At 37.6% G+C, this 20,827-nt stretch overlaps 1 protein-coding gene across 2 annotated transcripts in view; it reads right to left on the bottom strand.

The window, feature by feature from the left end:
• The window catches only part of LOC145982329 (uncharacterized), an 86,228-nt gene that overhangs the window by 42,841 nt on the left and 22,560 nt on the right, over window positions 1–20,827 (bottom strand). For both annotated transcript variants that reach the window (XM_083115889.1, XM_083115890.1), the window contains 2 exons: window positions 14,187–14,442; window positions 8,056–8,577 (listed from right to left, as the gene is read on the bottom strand). In XM_083115889.1, the coding sequence (XP_082972015.1) occupies window positions 8,056–8,577; window positions 14,187–14,317 (653 nt within the window). In that variant the 5' untranslated portion in view covers window positions 14,318–14,442. The remainder of the gene's footprint in view (window positions 1–8,055; window positions 8,578–14,186; window positions 14,443–20,827) is intronic.

Here is a 20,827-nt window from a genome sequence, read left to right on the forward strand (position 1 = left end):
TATTCTTGCATAAATTCTGTATAATCAGCCTTTAATTGTGGTTGACGTTGAAGCCTCGTTTCTAATTGGTGAAATCGAGTTAATGCAGAGTGTGAGGAGTCACCTAACACTGAACGATCCTTACATAATGGCAGCCTGACCGTATAACGGCCACTTTCATCTCGTGTCACATTTCGCTGAAAATGTTGCTCGCAAGCAATTTCTTCTGGTGATTGCAGTTTCGTGTGGATCTCCTCTATGATCCACAACTGTTGGAGTTGCGAGCTGAGAGAATCTTCCTTTCTCGTGAAAAATGACCTAGTAATACTGTTGCTAGAAGATGTTGCTGGAATCTTCCCTGCAATAATCCATCCAAACTCTGTGTCTTGAAGAATGGGGAAATTTCCTGGTTTTGTTCTCTTTTCAGGCTTCATAATGGTAAAGAAAACCTCTGCACCAAGCAGAATCTGTATTTTGCCAGGCGAACAAAAGCTTGGGTCTGCTAAACGAATATCTGTTGGAATGTTCCATTCAGATGCATCAAACTTTTCTGAAGGCATTAATCCTGTAATGGTTGGCAACACTGAGCACGAAATACTTGTCGTAAAATTGCTATTATTAGATCTCAGACGGATCTCTACTGAATGACTCGATTCAGCTGACGAATTGTTGATTCCCTGAATGGGAACTCGATGCTTTACCTTTCTAAGACGATGACTTTGAACAAAATCTTCAACAATGAAATTATTCTGACTCGCCGCATCCAAGAGAGCACGACAATTGACCCAATTGCCCGCTATATCTTGTACTTGAACAATTGCCATAGCAAGTAACACCTGTGACGCGTTTTTCTGCTTAATTGAACAATAAGAAACCTGAGGTGCTTGATCTGAATGCTGCGAAGAATCGCTTGTATTGTTTACCATCGATGTGTTCACGTGACCCCCATATGACATTTCACGCTGCTGGTTTACATTGGATGTACCTTCATCTACATGAAGTAAAGTACTATGCTTCTGTTTACATCGCTTGCACACTCCATATTTACACTGTGCCGAAACGTGATTGTTGCTGCTAAGACAGTTAAAGCATACGCGATTCTCACGTAAAAATTTATACTTTTGTGAAATAGAAGCTTTCTTAAAGGCTTCACACGAAAATAAGCGATGTTTGTTTGCTTTACAAAACATGCACAATGAAGAATCTGTTGTAACATATGACTTCGAAGATTGTTGACATTTAGCACTGTACTGTTTGTGCATATTTGTAGATGATTTTGTTGCTACCTTGTTACCTTCACTCGTAACTGGATTAATCTTTTCAAGAGCCTGGCATCTGTGCTCTAGAAAACTAAAGAGCTGATCTAATGTGCTAAATTCAGCATCATTACTTTCTAGTTCAAATGCTCTTCTCGTTGCAGGGTCGAGATTTGAAACAAGATGCTGAACTAAAATTATATCAGTTAACGACGTGTCGTCAGCTATCATTTTGAGCGCTGAAATAGAGCTAACTGCAGTGTTTGTAAATGCACGAAGTTCCTGACAATTCTCCTTTACAACTGGATTGATATGTAAAATATCATTTACATGTGAGACTGCAATCAACCTTTTATTGTCGTATCGCTCATTGAGTTGCTCCCAAGCAATAGCGTAATTTGCTTCTGTCATTGGCAAATTTTGAATTAGATGTAAGGCCTCGCCTTTCAACGATACGCGCAAATACTGAAACTTCTGAACATTTGAAATATCTACATTGTTGTGTATCAGCGATACGAACGTGTCCTTGAAAGACACCCACTGCGTGTAATTACCGCTAAAATGTGGTAATGCAATTGCCGGCAGTTTCACTTGCGTATTTGAAGTTTTAGATACACATTTGTTTTCTACACATGTTGCTTTATCATGGTTGTCAATTAATGTTTGAATCTGTGACTTTAAATCGAAATACATTTCTTCGATTTGATTCCTTTCCGCGTTGTGCTCACCCTCGGTTGTTTCTGATTCTATTGTGTCTAGAACGCCTTCCAATTTACTCCAGATAGCATTTACATGTTCCATACGGGTTTTTATTTGTTGTATTTTAGCTGAGGATTCATCGTAAGTACTGACATACGATTGAATGCGTATAAGTTTCCCTTTGTGGGAGCTTCTTTCTTTGATCAATGCTCTTACGTTTGCCATGCTTGCTGAGAAACGAAACTGAATGCAGAAATAAACACAAGAATACAAAGGGCTATGAAACAATGAAGGAAAAGGAATGTTATAGGAAACCAGACTTTTGTACTCACCGCTGCCGAAGCTAACACACTTCACGGGGAGTTGATTGTTGATTGTGTTTTTCTCCGCAGAGCCTCATTGTTGATTCCGACGAAAATCGTAGAACAGAAGAAAAGTTCAAGGTCAGCTATTTCTTCATGCGTTCGCGAACGAGAGTTCCTGAAACAGCTGATTCCACCGTACCGTGACGATTAATGCTACTTAATCGCAACCGAGTTCAAGGTCACTGCAAAATTCGTTGTAACGATGTTCGTTACGAAAGCGCGGAAAACATGTATCTGTGCAAACCAAAAACACTGTTTGTTCTGTAACACTGTCACAATTAGCACTGTCACACCTGATGATCACTGACCTGCACGAAACAAACTGTCACTATATCCGGAATGCGGAGGACCATAAATGTCTGTAGATACCTTCCACGTATCAACATGAAAGAAAACTAGCATCTCTGGGTATGACGCCATATTGTCTATCTTACCATAGGGCTGGAACAACGGATATAGCAACAAATTTGCATATGATACAAGTCCTTTAATTCACTTGGTATTATATAATAGTTAAATATGTTTGCACACTGAAGAAATACAAAAACGCCCACATCCGATAGGCTAGCTGAAATGTTCTCCCGCTGCCGCGAGCCGACATGCACCATGCTGCTGTGTTCGAATACCACGCTCCCAGAATTCCGAGTTCTTGCAAGAAGCTCCCAGCGGGAGTAAAATAAAAACAAATGAGGAGCGGAAAGCAATACTATTTACAATCTTCAACAGTCCACTTTATGCACATATAGGCTAATCGAGACTGGGCCTACAGTTTAAAGTGGGATCCGAACAACTATGTGGTTCCACATAGTGGTTCGGATCCCACTTTAAACTATAGGTGCAGCTTTACTGTGCATAAAATGGACAAACTCCAAGTCAATCAGTCAATACCAGTGACAAGCTTCATTTTGGCTCGGTTTTAGTACAAGACATGTTTAAAGATTTGAAAAGAACAGCTTATTCAAGGGAGGCCAATGACATACATGGAAAATTGGAGGATTTTTCCAAGGAGAGGCAAGCAAGATATTTTCCCACGGGATTGGAGGGAATATGTTTCAGAAAATTGATAAGACAAAATTGACTTTTAAGCCGATAGAAAAAAATATAAATTAAGAATTCTATTTACAAACTTTTTACCTGCATATTTAAATTTCATCACGATCGCACTGCAATTTTCTAATTTTTTGATTTTCTTGTTTGGAAAACACAAAAAACAGCACTTTCTTTTTATTCTCAAGACGACTAAAAATCGAAAGCATACTTAGAAAAAATAGGTTACTGTAGCTTACCACAGAATTGAAACAGTTAAAATCTTGATGTAACTCCTTTTTATGTAGGTCTACTGATTAATTTTTAATTGGAGTCCAAACTCGAGTATCTATAATTTTTAATCCGATAGTAGGCAGACAACAAAAACCGTGTATCAACAATGCAAAAGATAACATAAAACACCTGACACTGAGCTATAGGCATTTATTGACAAACACAGAATAGTTGAACATAAGAAGAAACATTTCTCAACAACAATGCTGACGAAAGAAAGACAATGGCGGCTTGCCTTTATAAACTGCGGACAGTACATGGAAGAAATCGGCGATCAATGTTTGCCTGTTGTAAACAATAATAGCGGTCTCACTTCAGAACGTTGACAGGCCCCGTGGCCAAGTGGTTAGCACATCATGCTGAGAAGCTAGGGGTCCCGGGTTCGAATCCCGCTCGGGCTTCGTTGTTTGTAAATGTCCATTCAACAATTTCATCATTTCATCCCCCATCCCCATCTTCACAAATTAGCCAAGAGGCACAAAACGCAAAGTAAAATGAACTAAATCAATTAATCAACCGATCACTTCAGAACGTAACATTCGGCTCTGAATATGACATGAGATTACATGGCACTCTAAAGAGTTAGTGTTAATAGTTGAAAAAGAGGTGCGGAAGAAAATTAAAGGATGTGCAAACACTTCTTCGCACACCCCCCCCCCCCCCCTGATAAAGAAAGGGTAGTTCAGAGTTACCAAGCTTTTAGTCTGAGCGTCCGACCACTCTCCCCCGCACTCAAACAGGACAGGGAGGGGGGGAGTCCGTTCTCTGGTTCGTTCTTAGGTTTTGTTTTTCAAGGGTAGCAAAATATTCATTGCAGTTCATTCCATCAATACTTGCATCAGTAACATCTCTATAAGCAAAGCAAAATTTGATCAAATTCTCAATGTTTTTGTACTTCATTACGTACTCTATTAATTAAAGTTATTATTGTTAACATTATTATTATTAATATACATATTCAAACTTGCAAGCAAAAATGTATTTTCAATCAAGTTCAATGTAAGATTTTTTTAAAAACAGTAATTTTGCCTGTAGTATTATATGGGTGTGAAACTTGGTCCCTTACATTGAAAGAGGAACATAAATTGAGAGTATTTGAAAATAAGATCCTTTGGAAAATCTTTGGACCTAAAAGGGATGAGGAGACAGGTGAGTGGAGAAGGTTACATAATTTAGAACTACATAATTTGTATTCATGTCCAGATATTATTAGAATAATTCAATCAAGAAGACTTAGGTGGGCAGGACATGTGTAAAGAATGGGAGAGGAAAGAGGAGTTTACAGGATTCTTGTTGGGAAACCTGATGGTAAGAGACCTGTAGGAAGGCCAAGACGAAGATGGAGGGACAACGTTGAAATGGACCCAAAGGAAATCGGTAGGGATGGAAAAGATTATATAGATCTTGCTCAGGATAGGGACAGATGGAAGACCTGTGTTGCTGCAGGCATGAACCTTCGGGTTTAAGAAGGCTAGAGAGTTAGTTAGTCACTTTATGCCCAGAAAGGGTAATCGGGATTGAACCTACAGTTTAAATGGGATCCGAACCACAATATGCCTCAACCGGGTAATGAACTCTGGACGCCGCAGTTTTCTGGTTTTCGATATCAGAGTTTGCTCCAATTGTTCTCACGGTGCCACTGGCTTTTTGTTCTGGAGGGGCTGAAATTGTAAAGGTGTATAGTACATAGTTTTGTTCTAGAATTGCTGGATACCGAATAAAATATATTGTACATTTTGTACTTTTCACTCTATTAAAATTGTACTCGAACACAGAATTGTTTATCGGGTGTCATTTTAACTTTAAGGGAGGTTTGCGTTTACATCTTTCCTTTCTTTGAGTTCTTAACAAATTTTCATTTTAAAATTTGGATTTTCTTAAAATTTCTGGAGAGCCGTTGTGCCATCAGCTCCCCCCTGCGTAGGCAAGTGCATGGTGCTAGGCCCCACCGCAAATCGAAACCTTCATTGCTCGCCCAAAATCATGCATGTCGTTTCGTTTCAGTGTGAAATCCCCCTCTCACTTGCTTCTTGAAAACAAACATTCAGGGATAAATGGAACTTTTTGAACTGAAGCGACAAAAGCTGCATTTGTAGCTTCGACTCAACTATGTTCTCAATATGGTGCATCGTGTCACCTGTTTCTGTTGTTCCCGCATGCGCAATGAATGTTTTGCATTAGATTGAAGGGTCTCGTGTAGCTTGTCGCTTGGGTGTGAAACCACCATGTCCCTCGGGACATGCATCAAATTGACTCTGTCTGTTCACTTGTGCACGGTGCATGTGTTGATTTAGCAAGCTTTTACATGTCGCTCGAACTGGGCTCTTCTCTCATTGAGAGATTTCACATCCAAGAGACACGTGGTGCTTGAGAATTTCACCAGTTGAACTCAGTCTTCTGGGGCTACCGCTAAGGTGTGAAATATTGATGTTGATTGACTAGTTCCGAAGAGATATATGTTGTGTGTTGCTTTGGTCTAAAAGCTGCTTGATATATCCATGTTGCTTGTCGCCTATAGCTTCAGATCGAAACGTGAAGGAACATGTGGATTTCACTCCGAAGCAGCAAGTGCATATGACATATGTCGATTGGAAATGTGCCAATCCGCAGTAACATTTCACAATGTATCGGCAGGCATGATACGACACAGAAACTTGCGTTGGATTGGTGAAATCCTTAAGCAACACGTGTCGCCTGTTGGTTCTGTGTGCATTCGACCTTACTTTAGAGACATGTATTACGAGAAATATTGAAATTTTAGTGTAGACCCTATTCTTTTTAATGTTTAACTGCGTATTTTGCCATTTTTGAACATATGAATTTGCATTCTAGTAACGAAAGAAATATTTTAAGGGTGGAAGGTATTTCGGGAAGGAGGTTGAAGTTGTATGCCACTGTCACCACAGAGGAGGAGATGCAAATTTTTAACGAGTGGAGTATAATTAGACCAGAATTAAGAACTTAAATATGTATGTTGTTCTTGTAGTATACTGTCCTGTATCTGGTTTTCGTGCTTTAGTTAGATTAAGTGCAATCATTTCCAATATTCCAGTATACGAACTCTGGTTGAATGTTTTGTTAATTAATACATGAAGAAATCCTGCTAGTTTGCTTTCTTGATGAGAAAATACACAAACATTTCCAACAATATTCTTTGGTCGCTCACGCGTGGCCTTGGGCAGATTGCTACAATTCTTCCTTGATATATATCTTTTCCGAGAAATACGAGACATAATTGTCCAAGCTCAAACCGATATATTAAAAATGGCTACTACCACACAACGAACCCGCTCAGAACGCAATCGTGAATCACCGTTAACATTTCCCATGTATGCAATGATGTAGCTACGCTGCATTCTCCAGCGTTGCAACTTATGCAGCACTGAGGACAACGCAACGTTCAGAGCCATCAGTGAAAAATGCTGAGTCGTGTAAGTGGAAGGAAGGGAGATCTGACAATGTTGTTATCTGCAACCGCAGTTCCCACCCCTACGACCTAACTCGCTCTGCCATGACGTCACCGCTGATGTAGTTCCTCTATTATTCACACACCGCAGATGTCTCTGGAGTTGCTTGAACGACACACACGCAGAGCCCCGCTGAGAGGAACTGATAAACACCTGATACACACGTACAGGTACAATGCCCGAAAAGAGGAAGCAGAAAAACTGCACTGTTTTGTAGCATAACTCTGAGTGCAATTGTCGGACATTGTTCTATCTTATATCAAAATGTAGATCTTGGTCACCTTCGTCGATTAATACCATGACATTAAACATTCCTTTGCCCGTTCGGCCATAATATTAAATAATGTGCTCTCTCGTTCCGAGGAACCGCCAAAAATACCTCGCAATGAAAAAGTTCCTCGTAATGCTGGTAATTTTTCTGATCTTCTTCCTCCTAATGATGGGTATACCAACGCACACACACACACACACACACAAATATATGTATGTACAAAAAATGTATGCATGTGTGACTAGATATTTAGTTATATATTTTAGGTAATACAGCATCTGTGTGTTAGTGGAAACATCAGAAACTATCACTAAGTAAGAAACAGTTCTCTCTGCAATCTTTCATGACATCTCATTTGTGAAAGCAAAAGACATCAGGAGAAATGCCAACAGAGGGGTTGTGAAATCCCAGGGTGAAGCACTCTAAACAGTGAAAAACTGAAGAAAAGTAAGACAGGCAAAAAAAAAAACCAACAAAAACGAGAACTTCAATATCAACCAGATACATGTGGAAAACCAAAAAAGCTGATGTTGAAGTGAAGATATGAGAGAGTACAGCATTTCATTTTTTCTCTTCAATATTTTTGTGCCATTGTGACTTAAATGTGTCAGGCAATTCTGGAACATCCTATTTTATTACTATAAAGGAAAGCCTATTGACAGGAAAAAGTATGTTATAGTGTAGATATTGTTAATTACCTTGAATTAGTATCTTTATCTTTCACTATATGGTTCAAATCCATGTCTGTAAGATTAATTTCATTTCCGTCTTCTGTTTTAATAGTTGGGGTTTCTTTATCATTATATTTCACATCTTCCTCCTTCTTCACATATTCCTCCCTCATGCATGACAATTTATTTTCTTCCATGTCAAATTCATTCTCCTTCCAACTGAATGGATTTTCCCCTTCCTTGGCTTCTGATTTGCATACAACTGACTGTTCAGCCATATTAACATTTGCAATTGGATCAGGTTTTTTATCTGGTAATATCACAGGAACAACTGTATCAAATTCATTCTTTAAAATGTCATCCACTTCACATGTGCCATTTTTTTGCATTGATGTTTTCTCAGAGTTTTCATCATCTGCTTTGAAGGAAGAGCTAGAATTCGGGAATTCTGCTACAAAGTTGTATTGTGAAATATGATTCTCTTGTGATGTGGTAAAATTGACTTCCCTCTCACATTCCAATTCTGTGGTGTCACATGATATATTCTCACTGAAATTATCAGACACAAAAATATAATCATTAAAAATAACTGTTATCAATAAAAAAAGAAAAGAAACTTTCACTCTCAAAGTTACTGAAAATGTATTGCAACAAAAGAGTTATCAAGAAAATGAGATTGAGCAGTATAAAATGAAGACTGTATATAAGTCGGCATTTAAATAACAATATTAATAATAATAAGAAATTGATACTGTGAACTGTACCACCATAATAAGGTAGAGCAAAAGAAAATTCCAAATAGATGCATGCAAGTTACAAATACATAATATTCCTTAGCTATATTTTATGCAGGGAATGGAATTTGAAATATATTTAAATAATGGATTTATTATATCAATCATACTGCAATATATTACACAGAGTAATTTAAAGAAAAACATATTTGATTACTTACTACTTAAATAGTTCACATGATTGTACGTGTTCAACATAGATAGTTATGAATTAAATTCTGATACAATAAAATTATTTAATTACAATAACAGGAGGGGATTATGGTACAGATTACATCAATATTTTCGGGGAGTATTTTTTTACTCAAAATAGTATAAAATTCAACATTTACATACTTTTCTAAAATAAATGTAAAAAGTTTACATCTTAGGTACACCATTTTGAATCCATAAAATGAAGAAAAGGAAGTATTTAGGGCAGAGCTGCCCACATGTAAGTTTGTGTATGCACGTTCTGTCCACCCAACTTTTTACTGGAGGTGGAAGAATTTTTTTGCAATGGAAATTTGACAGCAAACACTATGGTATTGGACACAAGTTCAATTATGTTATCAATTAGGCATTGATGCAACAAAATAGAATAGACTGACAAGTGAATTGTAATGGGTAATACGTATGTATTATTGGGGGAAGGGGCAGTATCGAATTCTTTCATTAGGTCTTAAATTGACACATGAATTCTGGTGGAGGAATGAGGATTAAACATTGAGGTGACAATATCCAACTTCTGAATATCAGTGTTAAGTCTTAGATTATGAACTTCAGGTAGGCATGAGTTGGTATGAGGATTGAGTATTTAATTTGAGGAAAGTGAGATATGAAGCTTTTGATAAAGTGTTAAATCTTAGATTATCAAGTGATTTCTGTAGTGCGAGGAAGGTTGAAAGAACATATATAGTGAATTCTATTTAGCAATATGATATGCACAAATCTTATTCCAAACATGTGGAAAGAGAAGCTGGAAAAGAGTAAATATCGTGGATTCTTACATGCTTTGCTCGCAATAATAGATTGGCAAATGCATATTAAGCATTTTCATGAGGTGGCTGTAAGGAACTATACCACAACTGCATTACATAGACGAACATTCTAAATATTGATGAATAATATAATTTCTTACAGTATCAGTACCATATAGTGGTTATTGTTGGTGTATTACTTAATTTGAAGTAGGTACATCATTTTGGTCTTCATCATTTGGAACTTCTAATAGCAAATATTTTGCTTTGATGGTGTACTAAGTGTACTTCATAGTAACATCTTGCACATTACTTGACAAAACAGAAAAATAAATAATGTCAAATTCATATTTGTAACTTATTGTCGCAGGACAATCTTATGTTAGCAAGGGAAATTTGCACTTGAGATAAAATCCATGAAATTATTGCTATGGATTACTAAAATAACTATATTTACCTCAAACAGAGGGGGCAAGTTCTTTGAAGGAGGGAACTTTTATATTTTGGCCCCAGCCTTAGGAATGCCTGGCTATGGTTCTGTACATGCCCCGTGAAACAATAATTGCATTGGTTACACGAAGAACCCAGTTTTGGTTATCACCTGTGCCCAGGTTGAATTTTCTAAAGTTGCATAACAATTTGTGTAAAGTATTGAAATTGTGGGTTTCTTAAATCTTATGCTCCACTCATAAAATTTAAATGCATACTTACATAATTCACTTTATGACATTTGAATGAATGAATAAGTTGGGGTTTTAAATCCACTTTTATGCACAGTAAGGCAAATCGGGACTGGACTTACAGTTTAAAGTGGAATCCAAACCACTATGTGCCTCTGCCGGGATTCGAACCTGGGATTCCTTGATTGTAAGGCGATGACGCTATCACTGCACCGTCGATGCGGCTTTATGACATATGAAATTAACTAAAGCTTTTAACCAATAAATATGTTAGCATTCCATCATTTAAAAAATTTGAACAATTAAAAAAAATGGACAGTTTAACAGGCTATAGTATTAAAATAAAAATCAATTATTATGTACTCATTATGATGAATAATTTTTGGGTGTAATGCATACACTGTCTTGGGTAGGATAGGCACATTGTTTAGGGGAAGAGGCAGACCAAGTATAGTGTTTAATGAAGCTAAAAAAATGTACTTTCCAGAGACAAATTTTCATAATTATATACTATATTGGGATTATGTCATGATTTGGGGAGGATTCATGAGCATTTTATAGGTTTGTCGCGTGTTACTCACAAATCCAGAATATAGAAAAGGAAAGTTAAAAATTGTACTTACGTATGTGAGTATAGTGCTCTTATTGTAGAACGACGTTTCAGAGATTGACTATCTCTTTCCTCAGGTTCGTATAAAAACTAAGTACTTGGCATAGTACTGCGTCAAAAATGTAATATGAGGATTGTGGTTAAGGGTTGGTTAGGGTACATTTAAAATATTAAGTTTTTGCTATTAGAAGTACGTAAAAGATGGAGCGAGCATGAAAAGGACATAAGGGAAAAAGTTCCCAAAACGGGTCTCTCAGAACATATTTTGGAAAGTGGGCATAGAATCGCAAAAAAAAGAGGTAATCAGAAAAGAGGGGAGGAAATTAGGAAGAAACGTGTATGAAACAGCGAGTATTTGTAGAGGGGGGAAGAGTAATCTTAATAGGGACGAAGGAAATTTGGAAGAAGGGTGGATCAATTTCCTCAAAAAATGGGATAAAGCCTGGAAGATTGAACCCAATATCGGTTTCCACGTCACTCCGGAAGTTATGCAAGCTGCAAGAGAGGAACGTGAATTCACGTTGGATTTGTGACGTAATAAGGGGAAACGAGAAAATTAAGGGGAGGGGAAATATTCGTTGAGAATTGACCTTCATGTGGATAGATAAGCACAGTTGGGTAGGAAAGGCCAAACCTGCAGGTTGCATTGTGATTTATGCAGGTTTTTTTTAGAATTTTAACTTTTTTAACTTTTTTACCTGTGAATAGGTCTACTGTACAAGTTTTATTAGGGAACGGCTTGGTTTTTACGTACTTCTAATAGCAAAAACTTAATATTTTAAATGTACCCTAACCAACCCTTAACCACAATCCTCATATTACATTTTTGACGCAGTACTATGCCAAGTACTTAGTTTTTATACGAACCTGAGGAAAGAGATAGTCAATCTCTGAAACGTCGTTCTACAATAAGAGCACTATACTCACATACGTAAGTACAATTTTTAACTTTCCTTTTCTATATTGAGGATTCATGAAATGATCTGTAGGGGCATGCACAAGCCACTGGTCTTGGAGAATGGGTACCTCTGTATAATATTGTCAGTAAATGGGAGATTTGAATGTTTCACATTCTAGATAACAGATTAATAAATGTTGGTGACTATGAAATAGGATACAGGCACAAAAAACTGAAATAGAGGATTTTCCATTGAATACATAGTATTTATACTCCAAATGGTATACAAACCTTATGCTGCAAGATAGTAGTTCAATAAATGCCATGTTTGATATTTATTAATGTGCCTTGCTCAATAGACGGGATGTTCATGCTAGGAGCACTAAAAACAAGTGATCACACTAATATGTACACAAATACATTGAAAAAAAAGTTCCATATCTTGTGGCTGATAGTATGCAAAACAGAGTCAGACTGGGAGCATCACTAGGTGGTGGAATTTCATTGGTAGGGCGACCTTGAGTAAAATATCATCTGCCCTTACAAAAACGTTAACTGATCAGCAAGGCTACTTTGCCATGAGAGATTACACTGCAGTGACATCATCTCAGGTAGAAATAACGGCTTGGGAGATGCAAATCAACTGCAGAGTGCAAGTGTGCATTAGCCATTAACTCTACATCTTATTGATGACTTGTTTACCTCAGCACTTTCATCATGAATCCATGGGGAAAATAGTTTAGAAGAATTGGATTCAAATTATAAATTATCATCCAATTGGTTACCAACAGTATGTTTCTCCTGTTTTTAGAACTCATAAACTTTGTCTTAAAATACAGGGTTTCTATAAATTAGTTACACAAAAGTAACCATTAATTGTGAAGGAAGTGTATGTGTAACAGAAATGGTTTATGCATCAATGAATGCAGAATATCTTCAAGTTTATTGTCGCACGTCATTTGCTTCCAGTTGTGTTTCAGATGCCGCCACTGGAGGCATGAGAGGTTGCTTATCTTCTCTAGTATTGCGCCAGTCATCATCAGAGGCATATCATACCCTCACATGCTTGAGAATTATCTAATGCCACAATTGCGTGAAGATATGGGTGCTGATTTCATTTTCCAACAAGATGGTGCACCTCCGCATTTTCATAAAGAAGTAACCACCTACCTCAATCGTGAAGTACCAACTTGGGTTGGTTGTGGTGGAACGATTCCGTGGCCACCTCGTTCACCTGATTTGTCCCATGGATTTCTCTATCTGGGGTTACCTTAAAGAACGTGTGTTTGTTCCCCCCTTCCCAGCAACGTCAACGAGCTGCTGTTCCAGATAACGCAGGCAGCTTCAACCATAGATGCAGACATGCTTCAAAGGGTTTGGCAGGAAATCGAATACCGTTAGGACATTTGCCGTGTGATGAAAGGATCACATATTGAACATTTGTAGAGAAAACTTAAAGATATGCTGTATTTATTGATGTATAAAACATTTCTGTTACAAATACATTTTCTTCACAATTAAAAGTTGCTTTTGTATAACTAATTCATAGAAACTCTTATATAGAATAATGATGAACATTACATTTCTTTGTGATGCTTCTAACCAACAAGAAAAAAGGGTGATCTTGTGCATTCATCTATGGGCAAAAAATACAAGCTTGATATACTTACAGCATAATTTCATTATCAGAGATTCATCCAAAATTTGCATGTGTTAGCTGAAGATAAGAACATAAACTAGGCTTGCAGTAAGTGTGTATACTGTGCACAGAGTCCATCTTTCTTGGAAACCTTTTGGAGACAGAGCTCCATGATTAGTGGACCAGTCCAGCTCTCACACAAAACACTATTTAAAAAAATGCATTATTGTTGTGTGATGACAACTTGTCCATATTTGTTCAAAATAGTATTCATCAACTCTCTCATTACAATTAGCAGAAAGCAGACAAAGGAATGCTATGAGGAATGGTTTTCTCAGGAGATCAACCAGGTGATATCTGGATAGACTTCCGAGAGCTGACGCCACTCTCATGTTCAGCGATTGAAGGGGGCTACATTGTTCAAAATAGTATTCATCAACTATGATCAAAATGTAAACAAGAAGTTAAATAACATATACATGTAAGATGGATTAAATATATATATATATATATATATATATATATATCACAAATTACATTGTAAAATTTTAATTTAATTTAGAATCGATGCAACTTACCTTGTATTACAAAGAACAGCTTCATTTTGGCTTGACTCACGCCATTTAGAAAGCTCTGCCATTAGTTCCTTTTTCAAACTTTCAAATGTCTTCAATATTTCCATGTCTGTAAGTTTGTGGTAATCATCCATTTTTGTTCACACAATTGCCAGTTATATTTTCAATGTATTCAAGTATCCATCTAGTACAAAGAAATCACTGTACAAAATTACTTCCTTCACTTGTTGAAATGTAGGCTACCCACATTCAGTTCATTCTAAAATTAAAAATACAGTTTAAAAATAATTATACAATACAGAAGCATATGCTACATTATATTTCTCATTTCAGATAATCAGAGAGCTTAACCCTTACAGAAAAGGAGGTTTTCAGCTATACAATTTTCAAATGTGGAATTCTGCACAAAAAATTGGTAGGAGAAAAGCTGTTATGGTTCTCTCTGTCTCTCTCTTGTGTCTAAGTATCAAACTCTTGAGGGGGAAGAGAAATTGCAGTAGGCATAGTCCATATCAATTCAGGCAGGGGGGTTACCTTCATAGTCTCAGATGTTATTGAATCAATCATATGTTAAAATTCAGGACAAAGTAAGAAACCCGTATTTTCTTGTTTTGTTCAAAAAAATACCTGGCCCGAGATACAGGCTGCCAAAGATGGCACCTCGGGTGTCATTTCTCACGTGCAATTTTCAAAGTCAAGATGTTTCCAGTGACGACTTTCTGTGTTCTAGATGCTTTGACAAAATATCAACAATGACACTAACTGAACAAGAAGAAGACTCCCATGGTGTAGATGATGATGAATTTGTAACTGCAGAAGAAGAATTACATTCCCAGAATCCAGTGCCGGATCTACAAACCGCAAAACCCCGCAGTGAAGGGGAAGCCCGGAGACAAGTAAGCCTTTGGGGGGCCATCAGCCATTTACATAGTAGAGGGTTCGTTTATGCGTATGTAAGAAATTAACTTAGTTACTCAGGGATACAGAAACGAATACAATATACATGCATTGTCTCCCTGGGGGAGACTGCAGTTTCCACAGTTCAACGGGCATCGCTGTGTGGCGTGTTGCCACGTTCCGCGTACATCTTTACTCCGTTAAATAAAAATCTGCATAAAATCGGTTTCGCAACGTGAATTGGCAATTATAATGGATTTTAAAAACAGATGCAAAGAGCTTAAAAAAAGACCAATATTGTATTTGTAGAACTACCCAATACCAAAAAAATGGTGGGTAAAACTTCGGTATTGTCCCAACACCTACCACTCGTTTCTTTCATCATTTTTAATATTCGTACTTACCTACTCTGCATTATGAAAAATTCTTCAAGGTGGTATTTTGCTTTTTTCACGAAAATAATTTCAATTTGTGACATGAGGAGTAATTATTGTTGTTGCTTATTTTGCTTCCCTAAGACACAATATGGCGAGACAGCTTGACTAGTGTGGTACATCATCATTGGGTATGCAGTGTTTCCAACCTTGTCAACCAAAAAATCCCCACGAACCATGCATGGATAGCCCCAATTCATGAATAGCTCCACGAACCATGCACGGATAGCCTCAGAAACCGAAAAATCCCCACGAACCATGCACACTTAGCTTCACAGACTATTCATGGATAGCCCCAATTCATGAATAGCCCCACGAACCATGCACGGATAGCCCACAAACCATGGATGGCAAGGTTAAGTTAGGTTAGGTTGCATTAGGCAAACATAGTTAAAATTGTCATCTTCTTGCTAAAAACGGCATGGTTGGAAACACTGAGAGGGAGTTACGTCATCAAACATTCGCAACATTTGGTTCACGTAGTGCAAGGAAATGAAAGGAACGACAATTGTGCATCGGAGAGATATTTCTGTTCAAAAATACATGATTTTCTGGTGAAATAGTTTGCACGATGAAAGAAAATACCTCCACGAAGTTCTAAATGTTACAGAAACTCATTTCCCTAAGTAGTTTCTTGTGTAAAAATGAATAAATCTGTTGGGGCCATACCAAAGTTTTGCCAAACATTGTTTCGCAAAATTAAAAATAACGGGTTTTTGACAAATTTTAAAAATCTGAAAATTAAGAATTGTGTTTAAAACCATATTAAAATTTCATCATGATCGGAACCACCAGTTTTATATTTAATTAGTTGCAAAGAGAGCGATCATTTGCAAAACTCGAAACAAGCGGCATACTGCCCCCCCCCAAAAAAAAACTGGTTAGCATAGATAAACACAGAATTGCAAGAGATAAATTTTGATGTAACTCGTTTTATATAGGTCTACTGGATAATTTTTAATTGGGGTTCAAACTCTAGTATCTATAATTTTTAATCCGACAATAAAGTAAGAATCACGAACCTTCCGACCCTCTGTAAACAACCGTCTCACTTTGAGTAACGTATCACTCCACGCCAGCTGTTCGTGAATGGTGCGGCCATCATATGCTGCTCACTCGCAACCTTTAATTTTACGTAACATGGAAAAACGTATTCTTATTTTAACTGATAATCTACAGATTGAAGTATAATAAATTTTCTACAAGTGATTAAATATGTGTTCTTGTTCAAGAATGAACATATTTTTCTATGCCAAAAGTCCCATTTATCTGACACTGGGTTAACAGATCCCCTTCCCCACTCCTCTCTCACTTACAAGAGAGTGAGAGATTCGTTTCAGTAAATTCAAGCCTTTTGGTTTTATTGCTTCCTCTTCCACCAAATTATTGCCCAACATTGTTGACATTTAGAGTACTGTTTTCTCCTTTGTGCAACAAATATACCGCCAGTTTTAGCAGAAGCTATACAAAGACAAGCCGGGGAATTAAAAGAGATTTTTTTTATCTTTCTCTCGGTTTCTCGTGCACTAGAAAACAAGAAGACGATAATAAGCACATTATTTACGCACATCTCATGCAAGTAATGTATTTTCTTACCTTGATTCAGCAGTTCCATTTTTTAACTTGAGGCATTATTCGGCGCTAGACATCATCCTGTCAGAGTACAGTCTGTCAAATTTGCTTCCCAAAAAGGAACTCATTGCACAAGAGGCGATTTAACGTCGACTGCTAAAATTGGGGAGATAGTATTCATTCATCACTATCAACATTTTCCCCACAGTGGACAGGATGGCTCTTTGATTGAACGGATATGAAAGCACCTCATGTTCTATTGCGCTTATCTCAAAATCGGTGTACTTGTTTATACGAGCAACAACGTGTTTTTTTTCGTGGGACTCACAACTTGACCGGTTGTTTTCCTTTCTTTCACCACACCGTAAACACAAAGACGCAGACACACAATTACACTTGGACACCAACTTCACTGCTTGCTCAGGATAGCACCGACACAACGTCACATAAACGTTAAGAACAACCTGCTTCTTGCCACTTTTCCAACGGGTGTATTTCCGAAAGACTACTCTGAAAACACGGGAGACCTTCCTGCACGCATGGAAGTCGCCATGTTCAAAACTGGCGCTATTTTCTTGCTGTTCACGTGATCGATTGTAATTTATACAATAATCACGTATTATTATTATAAACAGAAACCTTTAATGAAAATATAATTTAAAATGTATAATCCAATGTAATTTACACGTTTTTCTTCCATTAGCGTACTTTCATAGAACGGACTACATGATGCAGAAGAAATCCGTTACTAGGCTGTTGCCAACCTCAATACTTCTCACTAAGTCAACTACAGAAACGGAAGTGGTATGTCGAATGTCGGCATATGATAGTGTGATTTCACATTGTCAGTGACGAACCTCCGGGGATGGGGGAGGGGGTGGGATGCAGGAGTCGATCTATAATCCAGAGGTGTTCACCATCCGGATGGTGACATCCTCACACTCCAGAATACTTTTGCGGGTGAAGGAGGGCAGGCCGTAGGGTGAGGAAGGTTGATTTAAAATGAACACCTCACAACAAGAGAGAAGAAAAATGTGACAATATTTAAAAATTTACCCCCCAAATATGCATTTTATTTTATATGTAGCGTACAATACAATGTGACTGCCTCAAAATATTTCTGTATTCTACAGTCTTCTTTCCCCACTTTTATGTTTCTCTAAGTTGCCGTTTTAGTTTCCCTTGGTGTTTGCTGCAAAATCCAGCATTTTTGAACGGGATGAAAAGGACATACGAGTGTGTTTTTGGATGGAGTAACTTTAGAGATGTTGAGTACACTCTGGAGGATAATGGAATGTGCGACATTGAGGTGTAGATTGAACACGTTGTGACACGCACATTTGTCATTAGTTACAAGACGATGAGGGATAGGGGTGTAAGGGGTGACCTTCCACGTAGTACACCCAAATGTCAACCTCACTTCCATGTTAGTACACCTTGGACTGAAGACTAACGAGGCTCTGGCGACTGGCCCCATGGCCAGTATAATTTTGTTTGTATTGTCCTGTTGTCCTTATGTGTGCTGAGTGCCCGTTTACAGCCTCAGCTTTTAACAGAAGTCAGAACATTTTAAGATTTTTAATTCTGCAACGTTAGAGTTGTTCTTTGTAATGATAAGTGGCTGGCCCCGTATAATGTGATGGGAGCAAAATAGACTAAGTGCTGACGCTCTCCCACAATTTTAAAATCAAATTCAAAATTCAAATTCAAACGATAAGGGATAGGTGATATTTGAATTCCAAATTAGTTAGACGCCCCGTGACGGAGTGGTTAGCACATCGCACTACGATGCCAGGAGTCCCGGGTTTGAATCGTGGTCTGGGCATGGATGTTTGTGAATGTCCATTCATCGATTTCATCATATCATCATCATTTATCCCCATCTTCGCAAATTAGCCATAAGTGGCACAAGAGGGAAAGTAAAATAAAGCAAATCAATCAAACCAAATGAGTTATTTCGATTATTTTTATCTAATTAATAATTATTAATTTAGTCAATCAAATCATATGTATTAGCTTACTTTCATTATCTATAATAATAAATCATAACACTTTCAAACATCAAATAAATTTAATGAAGAAACCCAGGTTTCAAAACATAATTTATCTCAATGTGTCACATTCTTCTAGCAAGGTTTTTTTTTTAGTAAAATATGAGAGAAAGTTAATCCTTTGGTATGGAACCATCTTACTCCTGGGGGATAAGATGTACATTTTGTATTTGATTTTTTTAATTTAGCGTTGCTTTTCTTCCACTTTTGGTTAATCCCGAAGATGAGAATGAGTGATCCTCAGATGAAATTAATGAAGGGACACTCACAAATAACACCCATGCCTGGATTCGAGCCAGGGAACTTCGGTGATGAGTCTGAAAGTCGGCCACCAGGCAAGATGTATTTTTTTTACATACATTGAATAACTTTTAACAGGTCATCAGTGATACACTGTTTATTCTGCATTTGTTGACAAATGGAATGTTTTTACACCTTGTAGGCTATGTGGATTTTTTTTCATAAGTTTGCAACACTGTTAGGGTACACGTGCTTTTGTTTACAGAAGGTCTTAAGTTCTATGATTCCCACTTTAGAATCAAATGAGGCTAGAATTTCACGAGAAATGCAGAGGTGAAGGTTTCTTCAACCTATCTTTAATCAGGAAAAAGTTCCGACTGCATGACTGTAACAAATGTATCGTTTTCCAGGTGTAAAAAAGCAATGTTATATATAAATATATATATATATATATTCAATAAGGCGGACATCTTCTTGGACGTCCTCCTAATCCTAACCTGTTTTTATTATGACCAATAGTAACCAGCATAACCAATTTACCTTTTATAAGGGATGTTGAGGGACTTTTGGATCACCCTCTATGCCCTTATGGGTGACTTTGTCAACTTGAGATCAAGAATTACATACACACATACATTATATTTATTTATATATATACAGGGTGCTCGAAAATTCCCCTTACAAACTCCTAGGGCTAGTAGAGGGGACTGAGTAGACAATATTTGGAATAGGAACCCATGTCCGGAAACATACCGTTTCCGTGCTACAACCATGACAATGTGTCGGATGTGCCTGTGTTGGTATGCAACCGGGTAGGCAGTACATGACGTCAGAAGATCACCTGATGACCTAAAGTGTAATCATTTATTACAGCCATGTCAAATGAGGTGTTACGTAAGGTACAGAAGTGAATGACGTGTGACTCAGTCCATAATACAAAAAAAATTATTTGGTAACAATGCCAAGGGAACAAAAAAAAGTTACTATTCATTGATCAACACCAGTGTCGACAGTGGAACGCAACAATTTGTAGACATCACGTGCCATCAGGTGATCTTCTGACGTCATGTACTGCCTACCAGGTTGCATACCAACACAGGCACATCCGACACATTGTCATGGTTGTAGCACGGAAACAGTACATTTCCGGACATGGGTTCCTATTCCAAATATTATCTACTCAGTCCTTTCTACTATCCCTAGGAGTTTGTAAGGGGAATTTCCAAGCACCCTGTATACATACCGTGCGTCCATTTCGATCTTCAGCCGAGAGATCGGGAGAAGCGTGGCAGGCGGCGCTGATGGAGATGCCGACATTTGCGGCCTGTAATGCCTGCTTATTTTTATGGACATATGCAGACATTTATACAAATATTGCAAAACGAGCACTAACCTGTGTTATAACACACAAAAGTTCTGTAATTCATCTGAGACTATGAAGGTAAATTTT

This window comes from Lepisma saccharinum, unplaced genomic scaffold (genome assembly GCF_977018435.1).
Source record: "Lepisma saccharinum unplaced genomic scaffold, izLepSacc3.1 HAP1_SCAFFOLD_126, whole genome shotgun sequence".
In the NCBI taxonomy this organism is placed as follows: domain Eukaryota; kingdom Metazoa; phylum Arthropoda; class Insecta; order Zygentoma; family Lepismatidae; genus Lepisma; species Lepisma saccharinum.